General features: G+C 41.7%; 1 protein-coding gene across 1 annotated transcript; it reads left to right on the plus strand.

Annotated features, from left to right (window-relative positions):
* Positions 1-14,301: 14,301 nt before the first annotated feature.
* PDK4 (pyruvate dehydrogenase kinase 4) lies at positions 14,302-25,129 on the plus strand. The gene is made up of 11 exons (XM_076331475.1): positions 14,302-14,574; positions 15,497-15,638; positions 16,664-16,735; positions 17,320-17,504; positions 17,940-18,029; positions 18,555-18,632; positions 19,291-19,367; positions 20,096-20,194; positions 20,490-20,600; positions 21,344-21,457; positions 22,541-25,129. The coding sequence occupies exons 1-11, from the start codon at positions 14,424-14,426 to the stop codon at positions 22,682-22,684; spliced, it is 1,263 nt and encodes a 420-aa protein (XP_076187590.1). The 5' UTR covers positions 14,302-14,423; the 3' UTR covers positions 22,685-25,129.
* The last annotated feature ends 421 nt before the right edge of the window (positions 25,130-25,550 follow it).

Genomic DNA, 25,550 nt, shown 5'->3' on the forward strand with positions numbered 1-25,550 from the left:
TTTGCATTATGGGTTGCTGGCTCTGAAAAGTTGTGTAACAGACCACAGAGGTGGGGAGAGAAGTGTGTTTTGGAGGAAGATGCATGACATGAAGTGTGAAAATGATGCATTTTGCAATTATCCTGCCATCCTCCACCAGTCAGCATGACTATCAGGGCTATAGGATCGGGGTTCTTTCACAGAAGGTTACCCGCCCAGAAGACTCTTTGCTAATTATCATTAGAGCCTTCCCCGAAACAGCCCACTCGGTGGATTGATTTTCAGGACTGCAAGTTCCTATTAGAGAGTCAGTCTGATACAGGCCTACAGCAAAAATCAACCTCAAGATAGGGTTTTTTTTGCAGTGTCACCCTCAAAAGTCTAAATATATTAAATATATTGTTGACAGTTTTTGAAGTCAAAAAAGTTGGAGAAATGGAGCCAAAGTGTTTCATGTTGCTTCACGCTCAAGCCATCGTAAAGAAGATGCCACCTCACTGATAATTCTGTGAAGGTGGAAATTAGAGAGAGAAGGCCTTTGGCTTCCATAATGGTTGCCATTCATAATCCCATTCTGAATCCAAACCATTGCCTTCAAAATACTTTGTGACTAAAGTTTTCACTGAAATCAATCATAAACCATTGGCCTATATGGATACCAACCTTCATCTGAACTCTAAATTATATAGGCAGTACAAACCACTCTGGGTTTCTTTCATTCCCTAAACATAAATCTGAAATAATCCTTAAAGTAAAAATAGCAAAGTGACTAGTGCCCACAAGAAAATGCATGACCTGAGTACATAAATGAAAATGTTGTCTAAGTGCACTATCAACACCAGACCTGTCCATGTCCATGCAGATCACACAGGACACAACGGTTCTTTCAATTTTCCTTTCATTCTTCCTTTCCCTAACTGTAACTCTACCCTAATTCTAACACCACTATCCGCCCCACTATAAAACATAGGATATTGGCTCTGAACACACTGCTGAACACTGCCCATGGGCAGTGAGAGTTGGGACTGAGGATTTAGTGTCCACCTGAGACCCACCAGCCTTGCACACTCCTCAGTCCAACCCCATCCCAATCTGCAAAGCCCCTGACACAGGGGTTCATACAAAAACAGGCCTCCAGTGCCTTCCAAGCCCAGCCCTTACTTCAGCCATGCATACTATTCTCTTTCCACTGCTGAGCAGAGCTCTCCCATCCCTCAACATCCCCTGTGCCAAATGGTAAGCATGTCTGTGCAGCTGACTGAAAAATGACCTCCCTAAAGGATAAGGCATGAGGTCTTCCATTCAGGCATGCTTCCCTCTTCCCCAAATTAACCCTATTCCCTACCCTACTCAGAGGTGCATAGAGGTGCCAAGCCTCAAGCAAAACTCAAGGTGTGGGCATTGGCCTCTATGGACACCAACTCTCATAATATCTCAGGAACCATTCCTAAGCCAGCGCAAAAAGAGGGGTCAGCTATGTTTGTGTCCTCTCCTCTAATCTTCTTAAAGAGGCAGTCAAGCCATCTTCCAGAGTCATTCTTTGTGACAGTCTGCTCAGACTCCTTTTTCTTCCGAAAACCCTTCAACTTCTGATCATTTTAGATACCATTCTACAATAAGAGATGCCTTCATTGACTTGGATCTTCAGACTGGATGTCTGCAGGCAGTAGCAAATGGAGCTTTGGTTTGTTCTCTCCAGATGTTGACTGGGCAGAAAGCTCACAGTCTTGATTTAGGAGCTAACACAAAAAGGCAGAGTGGGGTGTGAAAAACTTTCAAAGAATTTTGTGTAGCTTAGAGCTAGAGACTGTTGCTATAGGACACATAATTTACACAGTTCTTTGAAGAGCCATAAGGACTTTTGCCCATGTTTCACCAAGTCTTACTGTCTGGATTGAGGTGGCCTGCATCTGATTCCCTGCTGAGTACCCAGTTTCAGAATTTAAGGTAATGCAGGCAACAGAGTTACACCTGTAAAATGTCTAGGGAGTTTTCTAAACAGCTATACATCACTGAGGACAACAATGGAAAACCATTGTTCGTGCTGATAGCAAAAGGATCTATCCAAAGTCTGAGGAAGTAAGAAAAGTAAAGATGTTTTGATCTGAACAATGCAAGAGGCTTGTGTGCCTTGCTAGGAATAAAGCGTGCAGCACTTAAAATCCATGTCTCGTCTTCTGACTTGTCTTGTTTTGAGTATGGGTCTTAAGTCCACTTTCTTTTCCAGTTCCTCTCCCTCCCCAATACCAAAATAAAACAGCAAGACCATCTCTTCTCAGTCATTAGCTATGAGGTGCTGAAGCGTAATAGCAACAGCTAATCAGAGCCCTTTATATCATAGTGGTATGAATCCTAAAAAGGCCTTGATAGGACCACTATATGGGATATCTGTCCTAGAAGGAGTCTATACTGTATGGACACAACTGGGATGGCTTAGTGAAGCTATCTAACATATCATGCATGTCTAGTCTGGGAAACTCACAAGAGCTATCTAACAGAACGCGGCGGCCATGGCCCCCAAAGCTGACTGAAAATAAAAAGGAGGCTCTCTTCACTGAGATCCTGCATAAAGCAACATTCAATGTGTTACAGACTTCCATGCAGAGCTCCATCCTACCTTTCTAATATTTCCTTACTACTTAGTACAGGACATCTGGAGACGAGACAGGTAACACTGCTGTGTCACTCAGCAGTTCCAGGGTTAGGTGTCCTCTGCCTCCCTCCTGATCTCAGAGGGCACTTGGATGTTGGTGCTCACAGGGGGGGATTCATCCTCCTCTCCTGCCCCCTGGTTCCTGGCACCAAATCCCAGATCCCCTTGCTGGTCTCTCTCAATTCAGACATCCCATGCTTCTTTCCTCTGACAGTCCATGACCAATGATGGACACAATATCCTCATAGCATTTTTAAAACCAAAGTATTGCTTATTTTAGCCAGAAAGAACAAAGCACACACAGAAAAGGATTTCAAAACAAGAATATGAATGTCTTTTATTTTTCCTTGCTGTAAAGGTGGCCTAGGTCATGGTCTTCCCCAAGTTAGATAGTCATAAGACAACAATTTTCAACTCATTGAATTAATCTACGCACAATGTAGGAAGCTGAACAAGGGGCAAATCAGACTCCAAAATACTTTTCTGAATGTTGTTAAAAATGATTGAAAATTTTAAACTATGAAGTCTAAAACTGACTTTCCTTTCACTGAGCGTTTTGCCCTTTCCTATCTTACAGAGGTTTGATCCAGTTCCCACTGAAGACTACAGCTGAAATGATCAGAAACATTTAACGGAATGCAGTGGACATTGGATTAGGACTTCATTCACAGTCATTCACACACTATTCAGTAACTGGAAATAACACATATAACTTCCCTCTTGCTGAGAAGTTAACCCATCATTTCAGGGATGTCCCAGTGATCCCCTCTGAGATCTCACATTGCAATATCTATGCATAATACTTAATACTATTTGCAGCTGGCAAAAAGATTTTATCCTATCCTGCTGAAAATCATCTACTTTACTTGTACTTGAACTTGTTAGTCATTATCTGAACTCTGACAAGTACAGAACATTACAGCAAGCTCTTCAGCAATGCAGTAGATAGTGAGCACACCAAGCCTGCCCTTTCCTGTAAACAACTTCTCCTTAACCTATTGTCAGACACACAGCTGTCACATACCCAAAAACTTCAAAAAACATTTAAAAGTCTGGCTTGAACACTGCTGATGACAGCTCAGTTTCCCAGTCATAACACAGAATAAATCTGCTCTGCAAGCATAAAAACTTCCTCTTAGGCCAAACTAAGGCTATGTAGCAAATACACACAGCAGCTGGGATCAGACAGTCCATACACTTCCGCTGGAACTGGGAAACACATCCTTTTGACCATGCTGTAAACAGTGTATCAGACATAAAATTAATTTTAAAAAAATTCAAAAATTAGTAACTTCCCTAATGGAAAAAAAATGGAAGAATAATTTTACTTCTGGAAAACTTATTAAAATGAAAAGCGTAAGATAGGACAGGACTAAACAGGGTCCCTTTCCAAAGGGAGCTGTGGAAAAAATAATTCAACTGACGTGATTACGGGGGAATTGTTTGAGGCTATTTACATAAAGGAAAGCAATGCTTTTCTGGCTCTGGCCTGGGCCCCCTTTAGCATTTCCCAGCATCTAGCACACCCAGGCAATGTCTGTGTCATGGGACATACCCAATGGCATTTTTGGTCCCTTATCAAGATGACGAGTGACACTTAAAATGCCACCCTCAGAACGCTGTGGTAATCGGCACGCTGACACTATGCAACTGTGAGAGAAGCTCCTAAGGAGAGTTAAAAGGTCACCTGCATAGCTAATGCATTTGAAATGTTACCTGCTATGTATTCATGTAATGCCAGGAACTATGATGCTAAAGCATTAACCATATCCTGCAAGCTGATCAATACCAGTATAAATTTGACAATGCTGGCAGGAGTTTAGATTACGTTAATACAAACAGCAAACAAAGAGCAGCCAGAAAGATACTCAGAAGTAGGGAAGATAGCAAGGCACCCAGTGCTTATCACATCACTGAAAAAAGAATCAGGAGAAAAAGCTTTGGATGATCTGCATTTGTGCCTTTATCTATTCCTTTTGAAATGTTGGAATGCGTTTCTTACCAGAGAGGGGAAAGTTAATGGAAGAGGTAGTGAATGGATGGAAATAACCTGAAGTGATTTATGTTCAGATGAGGGTGGTGAGTCACGATTCCTTTGAGCAGGAGCATTTAGTCTCTAAGGTATATAAATAACATACTTGGAAAACTGCAAGTTGCAGGTTGTAGCCTTGTTTTATTTGGCTGTCCTAACTTTTAACTGGGGTTCAATAGATCCAATTTTTCAATTTCAGACCATTAGAGAGAAGAAGAAAAGGAGGTTGTAATTTTTTTGTCTTGACTACCTCATGATCTTTTCAGCATATAAAGGTCACCTACAGCAGATATCAATAATCACACTCTTTACAGTTTCCTTAAAGTTCATCATTTTAGTGAATCACTTCACAGGTTACTAAACCAAACCAAATTACTTCTCAGCAAGAGTGAATTGGTGCCTTTCCTATATAATTTTATGTGTTCCCTCTGGGTCTTCTCTACTCCAAGGCATTCAAGCATTTGGCACAAGATTTGAAACATGAACTGACTGTAAAGGGCTAGAATTATCTGGATGTTTCAAAAGTACAATTTTAGATAGATTTCTCCAGGAATGGTTAAACAGGGCACACACACCCTTTTTATTTGAAAGAGAAAATTCTGGGAGTCAAAATGCTGTAATTTGTCTCTTTGAGTGACTTGGGGTGGAAATTTATCCCACATTTTCAACTGTACAGTTAAATTCAGGATGTTGGTCAGACCTAGCACCTAATTTTTCAAGGTGATAGGGGTTCACAACTCTGAAGTCTCTCAGAGCTGCAGGGTCCCACAGACTATTAAGCAGCCAAAACTGAGCCACACAAAATTACAGACTACTTTTCAAAATGCAGTCCACCACTCCTTCAAGTCTTTCTCATAGAATCATAGAATCATAGAATCATTAAGGTTGGAAGAGACCTCTAAGATCATCGAGTCCAACCGTCGACCCAACACCACCATGCCCACTAAACCGTGTCCCTAAGTGCCTCATCTACACGTCTTTTAAAGACTTCCAGGGATGGGGACTCCACCACTTCCCTGGGCAGCCTGTTCCAATGTTTCACCACTCTTTCAGTAAAGACATTTTTCCTCACGTCCAATCTAAACCTCCCCTGGCACAACTTGAGGCCATTTCCTCTCGTCCTATCGCTAGTTCCTTGGGAGAAGAGACGAACACCCACCTCGCTACAACCTCCTTTCAGGGAGTTGTAGAGAGCGATGAGGTCTCCCTTCAGCCTCCTTTTCTCCAGGCTAAACAACCCCAGTTCCCTCAGCTGCTCCTCATAAGACTTGTTCTCCAGACCCCTCACCAGCCTCGTTGCCCTTTTCTGGACACGCTCTAACACCTCAACGTCCTTCTTGTAGTGAGGGGCCCAAAACTGAACACAGGATTCGAGGTGCGGCCTCACCAGGGCCGAGTACAGGGGCACGATCACTTCCCTACTCCTGCTGGCCACACTATTTCTGATACAGGCCAGGATGCCATTGGCCTTCTTGGCCGCCTGGGCACACTGCCGGCTCATGCTCAGCCGGCTGTCGACCAGCACCCCCAAGTCCTTTTCCAACAGGCAGGTTTCCAGCCCCAAGCCTGTAGCGCTGCATGGGGTTGTTGTGGCCGAAGTGCAGGACCCGGCACTTGGCCTTGTTGAACCTCATACAGTTGGCCTCGGCCCATCGATCCAGCCTGTCCAGGTCCCTCTGCAGAGCCTTCCGACCCTTGAGCAGATCAACACTCCCGCCCAACTTGGTGTCATCTGCAAACTTACTGAGGGTGCACTCAGTCCCCTCATCCAGATCATTGATAAAGATACTGAACAAGACCGGCCCCAGTACTGAGCCCTGGGGAACACCGCTCGTGACCGGCCGCCAACTGGATGTAACTCCATTCACCACAACTCTCTGGGCCCGGCTGTCCAGCCAGTTTTTTACCCAGGCGTTCAGAAGGCTGAACACCTTCTCCTGCACGCGTCATGGGTGCTATGGATGCCATGGCCCACTGACATCATTTCAGGGTGTACAGAAGCAAATTGCGGAAAGGGTTTGTCTCATCTCTTTTCTTTAGTCTCAAAGAGGAGAAGGAAAAATGCAGAGCCAGGATTTTAGCCCTTCCCACAGAAAATGCAGATACCATATCCGTATACTGTATTTCACAGGAAGAGTCAAAAGTGTAATGAAGGTTTGACTAAGATTTTTTAATGGGAAATGTGATATAAGTGTCTTTATTAATTTGCTTTTACAAAATCTCTGATTTTTCCTAAGGCCTTAAAGAAGGTCACTTTCAGTAAAAATCACATCCCAGGTAGGATTCTCAGCACTGATTTGAATCCAGCAAGGATTTTACTTTTTAACTTAAATGTATACAATTTAAAGATGCTGTGTTTCCACATATGAGACGAGATTAGCATATACATCACTTGATGTGCATGCTGTAAGACAATCCAAAATACCTGTAGAAATAAATATCCTTATTCACTTCAGTGTGGCAACACCCATCTACTATCCGTTTAAGTATCTTACTGAAATTATTACTCTGTTCTTGCTGGAACTACATATGCATTTCTGAATTCCAGGTTGCTGCTTTGATAACTTCCTTATCACTGTTTCTTAAGCTTCAGCATATAGGGAGTTGCAAATAAGGAACAAGTTTTCAGGCTTCCACATAGCATACCTGGAATGGAAAGCAGAGGGAAAACTGGTGCTCCAGCAGCTATCCCAGGAGAAAACACTGCCCTCCCTCTCAGCACTTGCTGAAAGCTAGCAAGGTCTCTTGTGGTGGTTACCCAGTTTTCTCTTGGCTAGAGTATCTTCTGGTAGTTTATAGTAGATTTATTGCTTGATCTGAATATTAAGATTTCATAACATTTCCCCAGTACTGAATGAACCAGAGAGTAAGCTTATATTTCTTTCTGGGAATGAGGAAATCCCCAAATATTCAACCCTACTTAAATATGCATTAACAATGACTAGCCATGAAATGGAAGACTTGATAATTCACACTTCAACAGTAGTTGTGTGAATGTGTAAGAGGAAATTACAATGTTTCCTATCAGGTGTAAATGGAGATCTTACACATTTCAGTGAATCTAATTTTGTGCAGTGAAAAGCTATCTTGTTAATAATAGAACTTTTTCCATTTAAATTTATAATTCAATTGGTCTCACAGGAGACAAAGACATTTTTCATTTCCATTTCACAGAGTGTATCCTACTGTATGTTAAAATATTTTCTTTCAAAGGTGGCTTTGTGAAACCAAGGCCTGCAAACATATTGTTGATTATTTGTACCCAGGTATTATGTCCCAGATAGTAGGGAAGCAAGATTTGTATTTGCACACATTTTGAACTTTTTAAAAATAGGTAAATATGTCAGATTAAACTCCACTTTCTTCATTCAGTATTTTTTAATGCCTAGGGGGTCTTTTCCCAAGTAGAAACTAAATAACATGTTTCTGAATGTTTGCATATAAACATCACCACCACAATTCATTTAGACTATTGGTGTCATTTAAACAAGTGAAATGAAGAAACATTAAACTAGTGTGGGTTTTTATGTCACTTTAGGTAGACTGAAATCTTGAAAACCAAGTGCCAGCATAGCTCTGATTATTTTAGTGTTCAGTTCAGTGACTATTAGATGAGCACTACATCGACAAATTAATTTGAAAGTGCCAGTGTGGATAAAGTAATAAAGAATACTAAAAGAATTAGAGTTAACCCCCACACACATACTAATACTGCATAGTGAAACTCCATGTATTTTGCTAGAGTCTAGTACATAACGAAGTTAAAACAGTTCCACAATTAATCAAGAGCTTCCCATGTTTAGGCTGCTCTTAATGTTCCAGCAATGTTGCACTGATGATTTACCCATAATTAGATACCTGTTAGTCATATGACACAAAGATATTGTTGTACTTATTTGGACCCAATGGCAAACAATTTTAATTATACACTGCAACATTTTTTATTGTACTGGTTCTTTATCAGGACTATTTTAATGCACATTTTCCTATTTAACTGCAGCTGTTATGGCTTAGCCTGTGGTTATACCTTTCATCAAATAAGAAAACTCCCATAGGTTTACTGTGTGGATATCTTCTGTAGAGCACATTATGGAAACTCAGTCTTTATGATATCAACTTATTAATGTGAGTTCACACTTCAGTAATAATAGTCACAACGTTGCAAACAGGAAACAAACTTCCCCTGGGTAATCTGAAACACTAGGCGGAAGCGGCATTCTAGTAATACCATAAACTCCGCATCTCTTTTGAAAGGGTGGCCAGATAACACTGTAGCAAGTCATCCTCTAGGTGATGTCTCTTGCCTTATCTCAGCATTTCCTAGGCTAATTTTCTCATTCAAGTTCCTATGTCACTAAAAGAAAATAAATTCTCCCAGATGTGATGAAAGAAATGCTGAGCAGGGACAACTGGGGAAACAGTGCTTTCTAAGATCAGCCTCAGACAAAATAACCTGGAGTAATGGTTCAAGGCCATCGTTCTGAGCAGAAACTCAAGCCACCACATCCACTTTACCAAGTGTCCTGCTACAGTGAACAGTATCAAGTGCAACTGATATAAAACAATTAGCAAAACCATCTCATCTTCACCCAGAGTGGTCCACACTCAAAAAGAAAAGCAGTATATGTGTACTAGTTCAAAGCCCATGACTCATGTAAGGCTTACAGGTGAAGCTAGAGCTCCTTCTTCTCAGGGTGAGGTGTTTCTTAAGATGTCTAATCCAAAACTTTTTAATTGATTCATCTTATTCCACTAACTCCCTTCCCATATTCCTACAGAAAAATGTAACTGTTTTCTGATTCTGCTGAAACATATCTATGCCATGAAAGTTGTATTCTCCTGGTAGCATTCACTTTTTTCTGACTTTTCACAGGTTGTCCACCTTTTCCCAGGAGCTCTTCTCCAGAGCAGGGCTGTTGACAGTAAAGGCAGCCGTAGCCCAGAGTGGTGGCTGTCCCGATGATACCTTTTCTCTTTTTTTTTTCCTCTGCATCAGCAGCTCTCATAGAGGATGCCACATGCTCTTCCACAAGAACTGCTATGGTAGCCAGGTGAGGCTAGAGAAGGACATTTTTTAGTCTAGCTATATACTTTAGATCAGCGCCAGCCCACACTGAGACTTCACCTCTATTTCCTCTGCAATGGTGTACTTGACTTGGCTGAAGATTACTATTCTCCTACATAGTAAGCAGCCTCCTGAATTCAACATGCTCTAGTAACAAGCTTTTCAAGATAAATACTTTTGAGTGATATTTTATCACAGTTTGACTCCTAGCTTTTTTCCTGAAGGGTACAGCTATACTCCAAAACAGTCTCCTCCCTCTCTGCTATCTCTACACTTCCAGTTTGAAACACCCCCAGTTAATCTCATGCAAGCCTCTTGGAAAAGCAATTTTGAAACCAGAGATCCATTCTCCTTTTCCCTGATTTTAAAGCAGTTAACACACAATTTCAGACATGGATAACAAAGGCAGGGAATGAGGAAAAAGGGTGTCTCCTGTTCAGGGCCTCTGGGCTGCCGTGCATATCCTGGTGTTTACAGCTCCACGCAGGCTGCCGGCCGGCCACAGCGCTGGCAGTAAAACGATCCAGCTACTGTAGTCTTGACTTCTGCAAACCATGAGCGGGTGGGGGAGATTGCGCAAGCGCCAGAGCAGCTGCACGACCTTTCCCTCACTGAACCAGCAGCGGGGCTGGGCACACCAGCTTGTTTGCGCGCTGCTCCACAACCTTTCACCTACTTCCGCTATTTTGGCAGCACCGGGAGCCCTCGGCAGCTCGACAGCTCCTGCGGCTGCAGTGTTGGGTGATAGAAAGATGAGAACAGGAAGATATGACCCTTGTTTGTAATGCTATTTCTGTCCTTTTTTTCCATGTGAAAGGACACATAAATATTTAGAAAACAAACGTGTTAGTGGATTAAAATATCAATCTAATTATATAAATGCAGACCCATCTGCAGGTGGAGGGTGAACGCTTTGCCCACGGTACTGCCGGAAATTTCATGAAGTGCTGCGAATACAGCTCATGCCCTTCAGTCATCAGACCATTCCTTCCACTTACATTCAAATTTTTCTAGTGTTACCATTAATTTCCACCCTGACTTACTGCTCCTCCTGGGTCATCGTTACCTTCCTTACAGAAGCTGAATTAGAAGCTGCCTTTGTCCCTAGTAGGAAATGTTAGTCTGGTTTCCTAAGGGAAAAAACTTCAATAATGTTGCCTGTTCACCTACTTGCCAAACCATCCCTCCTAACCATTTCAACCACATTTGAATAGATAATCAACTTCCTACAAACTTTGTGCAAACTGGCAGATGGTTTAAGGAGGATAGATTCAAATTTTGGTCGACACTGAGGAAAATGCAGGGGAAGCTCAGCCAAGACTCATTCTGCTAGAGAGCAGCAACCCCGCCGGTTGTCGTCCCACATATTCTGGCTGGTCAGGAGAGGGCACCCACCCCAGCACAGCATACTGTGTCTCCAGCATTAGTTGGCAGGGGGGTTAGGAAGAAGAGCCTCAAATTTGTGTCCCCACGGAGAAAAAGGTAGGGCAAAATCAGCCAAGACACCTTCTATTAGACATCAGCAACATGGCCAGTTGTCATGTATTCTGGCTAGCCAGGAACAGAACACGGCTCTGACGTAAGTACAGCACGTTGTGTCTCTGGCAGTGGGGAGGACATAAGGAACATCGAGGAGGGAGAGAGCCGATTGCGATGGATAGCATTTAGGGGACAAATGGACAGGAATACGGGCTTCATTCATTCCACTCTTTTGGACCCCACTGTTGTGCAAAAAAGCAGAATGTTAACACAGCTCCATTTTATTAAGGACAGTTGGCAAAACACTGCCGTGACTGAGCAACTGAAAGCGTTGTTACTGCCTTTTCAAAACTTGCCCCAGGGCAGTTCAGAAGAGGAAAGTTAAAATATTAAAGCACCAGAAATGAGACCCCATCTGACGAATGCTGCAGTTCAGAATCTGGCACTGTCCTTCACCATCAAAATGCTGTTCTCCCACACCTGCACTTATAACTGTCACGTGCACTGGGGCTTCAGGAGGAGGGGGGGAATGGTGGTTTGGAGAGGAAATAAAGTGAGAACAAACAGTACTGCAGTCAGGATAGATTGTGGAGTTATTTGAAGCAGTTACAATTTTCACAGCCTGCATGCAGCTTGGCTGACAATGAATCCTGATACATTGTTACTTTTGTGCCTAAAACTTAGCTGTCTTGGCCAATCTTCAGGACATCCTTAACAATTATTTCTCAGATATATCATTTATGTTTACAGGAATGGAAAGTTATATTGTTCAGAACCTACTGTAATGTATAACTCATCATACACAGAGTGCGAAGCAAATCTGCATTATGAAGGAGACACACTTCTTCCAGAAGCTCACTGGATTAATAAAACTCCGTTAATCGTTGCGCTGCTGATGCATAGGATTCTTGTAGAAGTTTGTTTTGTTTTGAAAAGCATCCAGGTTTTGCGTTACTGGAGCCTTGCCCTTTTAATAACTGGGGCAGGCAACACGCTTCCCATACTCCCTGCAACTACAACGGTACTGTGTTAAGAGCTAAACTGAACATGTAAGATTTTGTTCATCCCTTACTGCATATAACTACCAGGAAAACTATGAAAAAACAAGTTGCTGCAAAGAAAAAGAAGGTAAACAATGGGAATTATTCCTAGTGGGCTTTTCCCCTATTCAGAGTAGGGCGTGTAATATGACTGCTCACAAAGGTTATTCAAGTTACTTATATTCAGCACACCAGCAGAATAAAAATGAAGTATCTCAACAGTGAGAAATAGTGACCTTATAAACTAAAATAACTGCCTAGCGTGGAGGACTTTCTTGACTCAGATTTTATTGCAAAGTGTTAATCTTGAGATTCTTGCTTCCCATTGATTAGTAGCTTCAGGAAGAACACGAAACAAACCAAAAGCTATCATACACATGCTCCATAATTTAAACAAATTTGTGGGATATTTTTACTTCTGTGAGTCATCTGCAACTTGCAGGCAAAGTTAAAACAGTCAAAAGCAAACCACAACATCTATTCTCAAATTTTCAACTTCTGGCAAGCGCAGGAAAAATCAAAATGGTTACATTTGTTCTCATTAGATGTCTTCATTTTGCTTCATTTCACATTTCATATGCCAACATTCAATCACTGTGGTAAAACCTAATATATCTGATGGAGCAATAACAGAGTAACTCTCCCAATGAAAAAATAAAACAGGGAGCAATAAAATAATAAAACAGAAAGTACTGTGGAAGTAGAACACTAAGCAGGGATAACAGATATAATGACTAGGAAGACAAAAATGAGATAAAGTTCAAAAAAAAATCTGATTATAAGCTAAAGTCTTCTCCTCTGCCTATTAACCATTAAAATATGAATTTCTTTTTAGGAATGTATCCTTCTTCACATGGAAAAAAGCATACATATTTGTGTGTGCATAGAAACATATGCATATAAAAATTGGATTGAGGAGTTATACGGAAGTGTTAAGGCTTTTGTATCATTGTTTTATCGCTATGTGGTCCTGCTGTTACTGACCAAGATTTAGGATGTCAGGAAGTCCTTTGCTGACATTAACTCCATTCTTCAATGCATTATGCAAACCCTGCCTTTAGTGAAGTGGACTTGGCATTTGGGGAAAAAGGCAGGCAGCACTGGAGATCAAAGTTCTCTCTCCAGCAGAGAGGAAAGGTGCGCAGGCTTTTCCAAGCCCATCCGTGACGCTGGAAGATGAGCCGCCTGTGAGAGAGCTGTTCAGTCAGTCACCTCATAGGTCAGCTCTAGAGAGAGTAAATAAGGGTCACATGGCGATTTGGGACTAGTGCGTCAGCAAAGCAGCTGTCATCAGATATTTGGTCACTACTAATCCAGGCCACAGTGACGACCGACATGTCAAGCACCCTGAACCCTGTGGCTAGGATCCGATTTTGCTGCCTTTGCACCTCCACCTACTCTCTGCGCCGGCCCTGGAATTTCAGTAATTCCACCGCTAGCACCCCCTGCACTTGGTGCGAAGAGATAGCTTCCCCTTCGGTTAGTCCACAAGACACCGGCGTACCCCTCGGGGCTGGCAATACCGCTGGCGCCACAGCTGCAAGCGACCACCGCCCTGGGGACCCCGCCGGCGCCCAGGGGCCCGCTCCCCACAGCCCTGGGGACCCCGCCGGCGCCCAGGGGACCCCGCCGGCGCCCGTTGGCTCCCTCCGGATCCCCCCGAGCAGCCAATGAGGAGCGGGAGGAGCGCGGCGCCCGTGGATCTTGGCAAGCCCGCCCCGCCGCTGACACTGCCCAGCCCCTGCCCAGTAAACAAGGTCACCGGAGGCGGCGCAGGGCCAGCCCCCCCCGTCCGGCCCCGAGGCTCCCCCGCGGCCTCCCCGGCCAGCTCGGCGGCCCTGTCGGTTCCCCCGCGGGGATGGCGACGCGCCCGCTGCCCTCGGGGACGGGGGACGGCGCGGGGCGGAAAGGGGGAGCCCCGCCAACGGCTGTCACGAGCCGCCCGCGCGGAGAAGGTTCCGTTAGGGGCAGCGGGGCGTGGCCTGCCGGAGCCCCGCCCCCCGGGGATGTAAATAGAGGCGGCACGTGAAGCCACCCGCCACAGCCGAGGGGCCAGCGCGAGCCCTACTGGCACCTACCGACCCACCCACCGGATACCCAGCGGCCGGCCGGCTTACCTGCCACCCACCGGCCGGCTTACCTGCCACCCACCCACCCACCGACGCCCCGGGAGCGATGAAGGCCGCCCGGATCGCCCTGCGCACCGCCGCACCCCTGGCAGGGGCCAGCGGCGGCAGCAGCAGCCGCGGCCGCTTGCCGCGGGAAGTGGAGCACTTCTCCCGCTTCTCTCCCTCCCCGCTCTCCATCAAGCAGTTGTTGGACTTCGGTGAGAGGCGGGGCGAGCAGGGGAGGGTAGGGGGGAGTCCGGTCGGCGGGGGACGGCTGCAAGTCTGTCGCTCGGAGGCTTGTTTCCCCGCTGAGGAGCGAGCCCGGGGGCTGCGGCAGGAGGAGGCGGGGTGTGGGAGCGGCGCTGCTCGGGCCGGCGGAGGCGGCGATCCCCCGCCTGGAGGGGTCCGGCTCTGCCTGCGCTGAAGGCGCTGCCGCCCCCCGGCCTGACTCCCCAGCGCCAAAGCGGAAGGGGGGGAGCGGGCCCCTCAAGCGGCGGGGCCGAGCCCCGCTCGGGGACCTGCCGGCCCCGGGGGTAGCGGCGGTGGGGCGGTCGCCTTGGGCGACCACCTCCGGCCTCAGACACCCGCCGGCCGATTGTCAGGCGATGGTGACCTGTGATTGCCTCGATCAAAGCTGAAGATACGCTGCAGCTCTGTTGCGGTGGTGTTAATTGGATGGGGGGGGGGGCCTAAGAGTTAAATCAGCTAACGGGTGTTTTGGTGTTCTGCGGTACACGTTATCGGGGAGGAGTCATTAGTCTTGTCCTGATGGAGTGAACAAACTGTACCCAGATCCGATTACCGCTTTGGCAGCTGCGAAGTCTGTGCTCACATGACATTTTCAGACGTCATCCTGAAGAAGCCCGTGTTTACAAAGGCTGGAGTGCTTCTTCTAGAGGATTAGAAGTAAGTCCCGTGTCTAAACGGGAAACGTACAAGTATTCCTCCCAGGAACATGCTGTGTCTTGCTGTCATGTAAACAACATTCAGCACAAACACATATGTACACTTAGGAGAACTGGCCAGTAGTAGCATGATGATTGCGAAGGAATATAGTACAGAAGTCTGTGGCAAGACAGCGATTTGTACTTGTATCTTGAAACTTCTTAAACAAGACTTTTATTTTGGATTTGTTCATAGGCTCATCTAATGGATGTGAGAGAACTTCTTTTGCCTTTTTGCGACAAGAACTTCCTGTGAGGTTTGCAAACATACTGAGAGAAATTGATCTTCTTCCTGATAAATTATTAGGCGTTCCGTCAGTACAATTAGTAAAAAGCTGGTAAGTAAGAACTACTTGAATTCAGCCTGTAAAATAACATAGCTTTGACAACTTGGTTGTCATAGACTTTTCTGACTAGTAGAAGACAGTAACAAAATACAGTAGAAATGCAGATCCTTCATCAAAGCTGAACTGCAAGCTGTTATACACTGTCCTTTTCTAGCATACTAAAATTACATTGAAAAACAACATGGTTATGTTGGGGTTTTTTTTAAACTAACGGTTTGAAATAGCTGGTAGAGCAAATCTCACTTCTTACTCTTTAAGAAGGGAGAAAAGAAAATGTGTTCTGTTTTCACGTAGCATTACAGACCCTTAGAGTGACACAAATATGGGAAAGCAGGATATGTACTTGCTTGGGTCTCTCACTGATGGAATTACTAATAGAGCTTCTGTTCCATAGCATATTGCCTTGGCTGGTGCAGCGAGTGTTTGGAATTCACTTAACAGAATCTCTGCAGTTGACACAGTGGTTGAATCTGATTTAACCTTGCTTTACTGGCGCAGTTGCAGCATTTGCAAGGATGGCTGACATAAAGGGCAAAGGTATTAGAGTGAGATCCAGAAACTGTTCTTAATCTAGCAAACAGTTGTGCCTTTGCAATGTGCGTCAAGGCTGTCGGATGTTAGCACAAGAGGCTCAAGTACTTAGCTTGTGCCAAAGCTGATCAGATTTGGAAAAATTTTGCTTAGATGGCTTCCTGATCAGTATTATCATTAGGATCTTCTTTTGAAACACTTCTCAAGAATTGTAAGGGAATCCTACATACCTAAAGTGAGGGTTTAGATTCCTTTCTGCGTGGCAAGCACAAGAAAAGACTTTTAAAACTTCTAGGGTTCAGGCAGTCAAGAAGCGTCCATCTGTGATTCCATACTTGGATGGAGCTTTGATACTTCAAAGATACTTCAAACTTCTAGCTGACTTGTTAAGAGAAATGATACGGACAAGACAAAATATTTTTCCTGTTCCTAGACTAATAAAAATCAAATGAATAGCATATATTTCTTGCATTCTTTTTCAATAGGTACATCCAAAGCCTAATGGAGCTGGTTGAGTTCCATCAGAAAAGCCCAGATGACCAAAAAGTCTTATCTGAGTAAGCTTTTCATTTGTTTCTTTGAACTTTTGATCTCGCATTCCACTTCTCACAATGTAGTCAGTTTAGAATGACAGTTGTCATGAGCTGAATTTGATAATCTAGCATTGAAGTGCTGTGCATAGAGCAAGTGGTTTAGATCTCTGATCATGCTTAGCAATATTCCAAATAAATATGACCCGTTGCAGCTCAGTTTCAAGGGCATACTGCCCCTTGAACTGTCATGACAGAGAAATACCAACAAAAATTATCTGTGATGTCACATCCCTGCTTCTTTCCAAGATGTCAGGTAGGGGTCTTTTTCCCTTCCTCACATTCTCCTCTGCTCAAACTATTATGAATGGGTAAACAGGCAGTGAATTTGACATGGCTAATGATTACACCTTTTGTATTAAAAATATCAAACTCTTCTGGTTTAGGTCAGTGAGGAATTACTTTTAAAAGAATGAAAAAATAGACTGTATTTTAATATTAAGGTTGTTTAAGCACTATCTGTGCTGCTGCTGGATTAGATAATGACATTGTACAAAGCTTGCCTCCATGTAGTCTTAGAATAATGTTCTAAGAAGATTTTTTTGACCTAGCTTTATAGATACATTAATTAGAGTCCGAAACAGACATCATGATGTGGTTCCTACAATGGCACAAGGAGTAATTGAATACAAAGACACTTTTAAAGTAGATCCTGTCTCCAATCAAAACATTCAGTATTTTTTGGATCGTTTTTACATGAGCCGTATTTCCACCCGGATGATAATGAACCAACACAGTAAGTAGAAATTTTTACCTGAGGAAAAACTTCAACCTAATGAGAAACATGTTAACGTAAAAATTTCTTAAAACTGTTGGAGATGTGCCTCAGATGATTTTGTGTGACACTGAAAAGTTAGAAACTGAATGTATGACTGACGAAAGTAATGGGAAAACTTGTTTTCTAGACTACAGACTAATTGTAATAAGTCTTGTGTGGAATATGTAGGCATCTCATTCCTTACATCTGAAAAGCCTTTATATGTTGAACTACAGAAAAGCCAACATAGTTTGCTGGCAGTAGACAGCCCTTTTAACTTGCAAAAGGCATAAACAACACTCAGTATTTTATGTGATTATATGCTGTCATCACACTGTATTAGTCTAAATTTAAGGCTTTTTTTTATAATACAGTATTTGGGATTTAATATAGTGTTGTTTTCATCTCAAACAGCCCTTCTTTTTGATGATAAATCTGGCTCAGGGCACCCAAGGCACATTGGAAGTATTGATCCTTGCTGTGATGTTGTTGAAGTAGTGAATGGTATGTATTCTCAGATTTAACGTTTCTCTTCATGATCAGTATTTATATCTGATTGCAAGCAATTTGGGTAACCAACATGTGTTGTATAGGATGCTGACTGTTTTTTATTGAAATAGCTGAAAGCAGTCTGTCAAAACACGAGCTTTCATAGGACAGAATTTAAAGTACAAAGTAGCAGTAAAAAAATATGTTGGACTAAGGCCTAGCAAGTGACAGATGAGGTAGGAGTTAAAGTTGTCTGTGGTGTTGAGATTGGCCTTACCTACTGGTAGATAATATGCATCTGTTTTACAGAATTACCAAATTGTACTGAAGATTTACCCATGCTGCTGTAATTGCCTATTTAATCTCAGTTTTTAATGCACACAGTGGATGCAATGTTATCATTCCTTTGAAACACAGGCTTAAGAGTCTGTAACACCTTAGCAGCTAATGCAGTTAAAAATCATATTTTGCCATGCATTAGAATGAATTTCTAGTGTTTGACATTACATTTCACATATTTTATTTAAATAAATATTTCAGATGCTTTTGAAAGTTCCAAGATGCTGTGTGACCAGTATTACTTAACATCTCCAGAACTGAAACTTAATCAAGTGAATGGTAAGATGAGAGCCTTTATATCTATTTTTCAATCGGTAGCCAAACTGCTGCTTTTACTGAATCAAAAGGCTGCCATTTCTGTAGCCATAATGGTACAATACCAGTTGATCTGTCTTGGGCTAGTTCCTCTTCATTTTCTGTTATAAGCACCTCATTTAATCTCCTGTGTTAGAACTCAAATGTCACTGTATCTTAAACACTGGATTTCCTGAGGTAATATTTATGAATTTGAGAGAAGTAAGACTAACGTGTACGTAAAGTAACATGATAAGTTGCTAGAGAGGAGCTCTGTATCTGGGGTGAGGAAGTGGGGCTGACTGAGAAACACTGATTCTGGTCCAAGCTGCCTGCATGTGTCTGATCTCAGGCAATCTGCTTAACCTCTAAAATCCTTTACTTATAAAACAGAATTAATACTTAATTTTTTTTTTCAGTTTATTTGAAAATAAACCGTTATTAAGCAAGTGGTAATTACAATCTAAACACTGTTATGAGTGCATAAAGTTGTTTGCTCATTTGGGGGAAAAAGCCAAAACTGAGGCTTGATTTATTTTCTTGTTTGTTCTGGCATACAACTTGCTTATTGTAAAATTTGGATACAATACAGAAAAATTCCATCACCCTCTTAAATCTTGCTTGTCTTTTTCAATTCCTCTAGGAAAACTTCCAGGAGAGCCAATTAACATCGTATACGTTCCATCTCATCTTTTTCACATGCTTTTTGAGCTCTTTAAGGTATGTCAGTATAAGCTGTTTCTTCCCTTAGTAGTCTGAGCTGGAGCGTCAATATTTAAAATCTCTAGCTAGATCTGAATGAAGTAAAGCTTTGCATAGGACAGTGAGATTTCTAAAATGTTCATATTTGGGGAAATAGCTTTGGCAGCTGGGAAAGGAATGATTGCAGTTTGTAGGAGAGTATTTGGACACTTCCGTGTGGTGGTAAATGGGACAGGGTAAGGGAGAGAGAGAGTAGAAGTAGGACATGGGGTTGTGACCACTGCTAGCCTTCTGCTTTTAGGGATTACATCTGTAATGCAGGTTTGCCCTGGTGCCTTTTCTGTGCAGTGGGTGATACATCTTGAAGTAGTGAACGGTGCTGAACTAATGTGCTGCCAACATGGGGTGCAGAATTCTGGCAGCCTTTAGCAACTGCTGAGCTCTGTTCTTCTCCAGAAACCTGGTGACTCTTAAGGGAGTTGGGTATTTAATTTACATTGTCTGAGTTACATGTTGGGCAAGAACAGTGTAATCTTTCAAGCATAGAAGAGTCTTGGCTATGCGTAGTCATTTTTAGGTGTGAGACCACCTCTGCTCCTGTTACACTAAATTGCTAAGTGTGTTCCTTGGAAGCTAGGCACTGATAGGAATGGAGGGTAACTGTGCTCAGCCTCTGCATAACAGGGGTATGATTTTAAGTGCCTAGATCCAACATTTTCTGATAATGGTAACCTTCATTTCCATAGAATTCGATGAGGGCAACTGTTGAATTCCAAGAAAACAGTCCTTCTCTTCATCCAATTCAAGTGACAGTTGTTCTAGGACAAGAAGACCTGGCAATTAAGGTATTTTGTTGGCCTACTACAATATGGGCTTAATGTAATCTTTATGATTGCATATGCTGCAGCAAATTCTATTAAAAGAACTTGCAGCCTCTGACAACAGATCAAAGATACTATGCATAAGCCTTTTGTTGATAGCCTCCATTTAGCACAATTATTTAACTGAAAAATAATATGTTGCAAAACAAATGTTTGCATGTATTACATTACAATGTTGGAAGGGATTGTTCAAATAAGAGCATTTTAAATACCATTCTTAGTATGTGATTGTACTTAACTTTATTCTCTCTTAAATCAGATCTCAGACAGAGGAGGTGGTGTTCCAGTAAGGAAAATTGAGCAGCTGTTTAGCTACATGTATTCCACAGCACCAATGCCAAGGATGGATGATGCTCGAAATACCCCTCTTGTAAGATATTTCAATACTTGTGTTACTAATAAGGTTGCTGTAAGTGTTGGACAGATTGGTAGGTTAATAAATTATAAAGCGCTATGTCCGCCCTACTGCTTTTTGGGGTATGCAAAGATTGAGCCTTGTAAATAAATAAGAATTAACACTTTCTGAAACAGATTTTTAATATCTAGCTTAGTGGACAAAAATAGGCTTTTAAAGGTATAAATTAAGAAGAACATTCCAACCTGAATCTAACCCTGTTTTTTTTAATTATACTCAAATGACAGTAATTTACTTGGTCTTCATTCCCACTCAGTCCTCAAACTTATAAATTTATGCTATCTTTATGTAGGCAAGCACAACTGGAATAGGCTTAGACTGTTGTTTATCTACCAGTAGCAAACTCCTTTTACTAATCAAGCTGTACTAGCAAAAACAAGGCAGGGAAAGTACAGAAATGTAATGTGTAAAAGTAAGACGTGTATATAAACCCTCCCTCTTCTGTGGAGATTGATTTTTTATTTTTTTTTTTTTTTTTTTTTTTCTTTCTTGTGGTTCTGGGTTGTTTTTTTTTTTTAATGGTCAGTTTCAATATTCTGTATGAAACTGATCGGAGATTTCCATTTTCTTTTAAGAGATGAGTAAGTGCAAAGGACTTTCTAACAGTTTAAAATCTCTGAACACTTTCCAGCTATTTAACTTTAAGTCATAAGAGCTAGTAAAAACTAAATTAATTTTGTCTTGTACTTTAATTTTAGGCTGGCTTTGGGTACGGCTTGCCAATTTCACGTCTGTATGCTAAATACTTTCAAGGAGATCTAAATCTCTACTCCGTATGTGGTTATGGAACAGATGCTATTATCTACTTGAAGGTATGTATTTTGGTTTGGTTAAATAAAAGATAGTGTTGATAACTACCATTAATGCTGTGAAGTAACTACTCAGTATCATTTTAAGATAAACAAATTCTCTGCTCATGAGTAGAAAAGCTCTCATTTTTATTAAGAAATGCCAGTAAGATTTGTAACTGGTATCTAGAATTAAAAAGGTCACTTGGCTTCAAGTAGTCTACTTGAATAGCTACTAGTGAGAGCCCCATTAGTTTTTAGATGGTATTAAGATTTATTATCTACTGGTTCATGGAATACAAAGTACTGGGAGAAAGTGGAGTAACAGCAAGGTGTGAGCAACTGATCAGGTTTCTTTACTGTTGTTTCTTAACTCTGACAACCAGAAAGTCTGTATAAACTAATCCTTAAAGAGTCTAGCACCTGGTCTTGTTCAACATCTGCTATATAGCCCATATGTGGGATTCAGATATCAGGAGTCTTGAATACCTGGCATGTAAAATGCACTGCTATTTTAATAAGTAATCTGGAAAAAAGGACTACATACTCTTTTCTACTTTTTGCTCTTACTCATGGGAAAAACTTGCTTTGAATTTCTTCTAGTAAACCAAAACCATAGTTCCAAGCGCACCGAAGCACAACCAGAGAAGCAGTACAAAAGGAAGAGATGGTTAAGCTATATACATGTTGCATTTCTATTTAACAATTTCCCAATAGAATATGAAATTTTTTTAGCTGCAAAACACAGAAGCAGGAAAGAAATATATTTTAAAGTTTCTCTGGAATTTTGTAAATGAAAGTTCTTTTCCACGGCTTCCAGGACTATCTAGAAAACAGGTTACAGAGTAACTCTTAAGGCCTATAAAAATGTGTAAATATGATTTGATGTTACTGCATTTGTCCTGAGAAATTATCCAAAGCAAACATAGATACTGAAGCACATAAATGACTGCATCTATTGTAACATTTGTGTAAATAACTTTGCTCTGTAGTGTCACTGGCTTAACACTTGAAACATACTGCATGAATTTTTGCAAAGTGGCATTATTAAGAGGTAGAAACGAAGTAACTTTTTTCCTTCTTGATTTTTTTTTTTTTTTTTTTTAGGCCCTATCGACAGAATCAGTAGAAAAACTCCCAGTTTTTAACAAATCGGCTTCCAAGCATTACCAAGCTACCTCAGAGGCGGATGACTGGTGTGTCCCAAGTAAAGGCCCAAAGAATGTATCAAAGCAGAGTGCAGCTCTCTGAAGAGAAGTTGGTATCCAGGCACCTGAGGGGATCAAGCTGGCTTCTCAAAGACTAGCGTTTGGAAGTATTCGTCTACCTCCAAACAAACAAATTCTTCAGTTTCAGGTCTGGCAGAAGAGAAAGAAGATAGGGATGTTAAAGCCTGGGCTGTATGCACTGAATGTGAAATCTTGCTGTGGACTTCAGGATGAGGAAAATAGGAGCACATACGTCTTTAAAGAAGAGATGTGTATAGAGGAAAATCAGACTTTTTTTTTTTTTCTTATGATCAAAGACTTGATGTGGTAGAGGTGTGCAATTTTTGAGTCCTGTTTAATGCTTGAATACTGATAAATGTCAGTTATGCTGGTGTATGTTCTTCTCCTAGAATAGTTATCAGCAGTTCATCTTACTACAGAACTTCTCAGGTAGGTAGATAGATAACACTTGTACTTTAAAGCTGCATTTATAACATTTGGAAAAGATCCACTTAACATGGCAGTCTTGTAGCAAGATACAAACAGCATTCAGATACAGCCTGACTGAGAGGGAGGGAGCCCTGGGAGGTAGGGAGAAAGTGTTTTCTGTATATAAGGAAGTCCCGTTTTAAAAAAAACTGTATTCCAGTAATAATTCTTACATGATGCCTTGCTCTGTGAGTTTCATTGCTAGATTTTTTTTATGTTAAGCTGTTCATGGAAAAACTAGCCAAGTGAGGCTCCTATGCACAAGGTAACTAAGAAGGAAATTGGGATATTTTAGAAAGCTACTGCAAAGAAATGGAAAGCTACTTGGTTATAGCAGCTGTAAGGTTAGGCTACATCTAGCCTACATCCCTGCACTCCAGAAAGCATGTGCCAAGTAAGTAGGTTAGGATTTTCCAAGAACTGAAGTCAGACATGCAAGTTGAACAGAAAGGTTTTGGTGATCTGTATTATGTAAGCATGACGTGGGAAACAACAGCATGTTTAAAACATGGTCTTGTGATTCCTTTTTGTCATGCTGTTAGAAGATCAGTGGCTCAGTACACTAAACCAAAATCTGCCTATCGTCTTTGTCAAATTTGTATTGGACCACACTAGCTCGAAGAGGTACATGGAGATTGTACACCTTGAAAGCTGTGATGAGCACTGAAGGTCTATTTGAAAGGTTTTCAGGAAGAGTGGCATTGGAACTAGAATTTTATTCTAAGAACTATTCATTGCAATGGGAAGGGCTTAGGAAGTGAGCAGTTACAAAATATGAACAGCACTGAAAACTATAGAATAACTTTTATGAACAGCAAAATAATGGGGAATTGCCACAGGAACAGTGCCAGTGGGAGAGAGCTGTTGGGGAAAATACTCCATTCTCAATAACCTTCTTCCCTTCCCATCTTCTTTGTGCATTTTCCCCCTTGTAAGCAAGGTAAACTTAACGACAGAATAGAAGTTAAACTATTGGACGTTGCCAAACTGGCCAGTCAGTGTTCATCAGGGCTGTATAATATGACTTGAATTTTTTTTTACTAATTAGCATATTATCTTAAGTGTATTTGATCCTTTGCAAGAAGTTGCGAGTACAGTATTAAAGCATCCTGCTCAGTCATATGACAGTTTTCTAAAATAGATTCGTATTTGTTGGACAGAAAGCCACTCTGTACTCTACAGTGAATAACAAGTATTTTTTTTAATAGGAACAAGAGAAAGCTGGAACTACCTTTGTGTTCTAAAGTCCTCTTGGGACAGATTTCTCAATCAAAAATAGTATTCTGATATGCTTCATTTCTTTTAAAAACTAAATTTAGAAGTATTGGTGATAACTACGGAGCATAATGACTTCAGTACTATATCAAGGCTGTTTTTATCCCAGTGAATAAACTGCAGTCACCAAAGGTCACCAGATCATGTATCTGAGCTCAGCTCAGTGAATGAAACGGATACCAAAAATGAAATATCTTTGTCTGGAATATACAAGTATGGAAAAGCTGCCTTCACTGCCATAATATACTTGAGTATTTGTTGATTTTGTATTGAATATGATGTCACAAAAACATACCTAGGTAGTCATTGTTGTCAAGTAGACACAAATTATACCTCTGTGCACCCGGTAATGCTTTAACATGAGTTATGATCTCATGGTATACTGTACATCTTAACATAGCTGCAGCTATTCCCGGTAGGAGCTGTAACTTCTATCTCAAAGCAGCTGAAGCACACGGGTGCTCTAAACACGTCTGTAATGTTGCTTGCAGAGAAAAGCTGCAGAACACATTCACGATGTGGACAGAGGTGTGTATAGCACTTGAGGAACCCACGTGGAACCTCTGTAGTATTAAAAATTACTTAAGGGCTATCCATCTAGATAGTACAGTACCTTTTTTCAGCATTTACTGAATTTTTATTCCTGAAAGTAGAGCTGTAGTTTTAAGCCTTTTACTTGGATGTAGATGTTGAAATAATTTTATAATAAAATCTTCTAAATGGTTGTCTAGTATCTTCATTTTCTTCTAAGAAGTCTAGTGTAAGCAAGGGCCTTCTTTAATTTAAGTCTTATCAAATGGAGTTGAGCAAAGCAATTTTCAGGCTGTGTCAAATAGATGTAGCAGGGGAGAGAAACATTGAAACAAGGGTCTGCTTATGCTTGATGTTGCATCTGCTGAGAGTTTACATGGTGCCTAAAATCAGCGCACCACCTCACGCATCACCTTACTCCTTCTAATTAGGATAGCATTCATCTTCAGAGATGAGAACTGAGAATCCTTCATCAGTGCACATTCTACCCTCCAAAATACCTATTTTTTTGTTCAGCTGTAAAGAATGTGAAAATTCACCATCAGTTTTACATAAAAAAAGACATCCATCATCAAGTCTATAACAAATAACTTTCTCCACAGGCTAAACAAAAG

This window comes from Aptenodytes patagonicus, chromosome 2 (assembly GCF_965638725.1).
Source record: "Aptenodytes patagonicus chromosome 2, bAptPat1.pri.cur, whole genome shotgun sequence".
Taxonomy (NCBI): domain Eukaryota; kingdom Metazoa; phylum Chordata; class Aves; order Sphenisciformes; family Spheniscidae; genus Aptenodytes; species Aptenodytes patagonicus.

Bases quoted from the DNA above. Each gene is read 5' to 3' on its own strand.
- PDK4 (XM_076331475.1), top strand. From the start codon at position 14,424: ATGAAGGCCGCCCGGATCGCCCTGCGCACCGCCGCACCCCTGGCAGGG. The intron at 15,639-16,663 runs GTAAGTAAGAAC...CTTTTTCAATAG, and splicing joins GTACAATTAGTAAAAAGCTG to GTACATCCAAAGCCTAATGG. The intron at 16,736-17,319 runs GTAAGCTTTTCA...TTTTTGACCTAG, and splicing joins GACCAAAAAGTCTTATCTGA to CTTTATAGATACATTAATTA.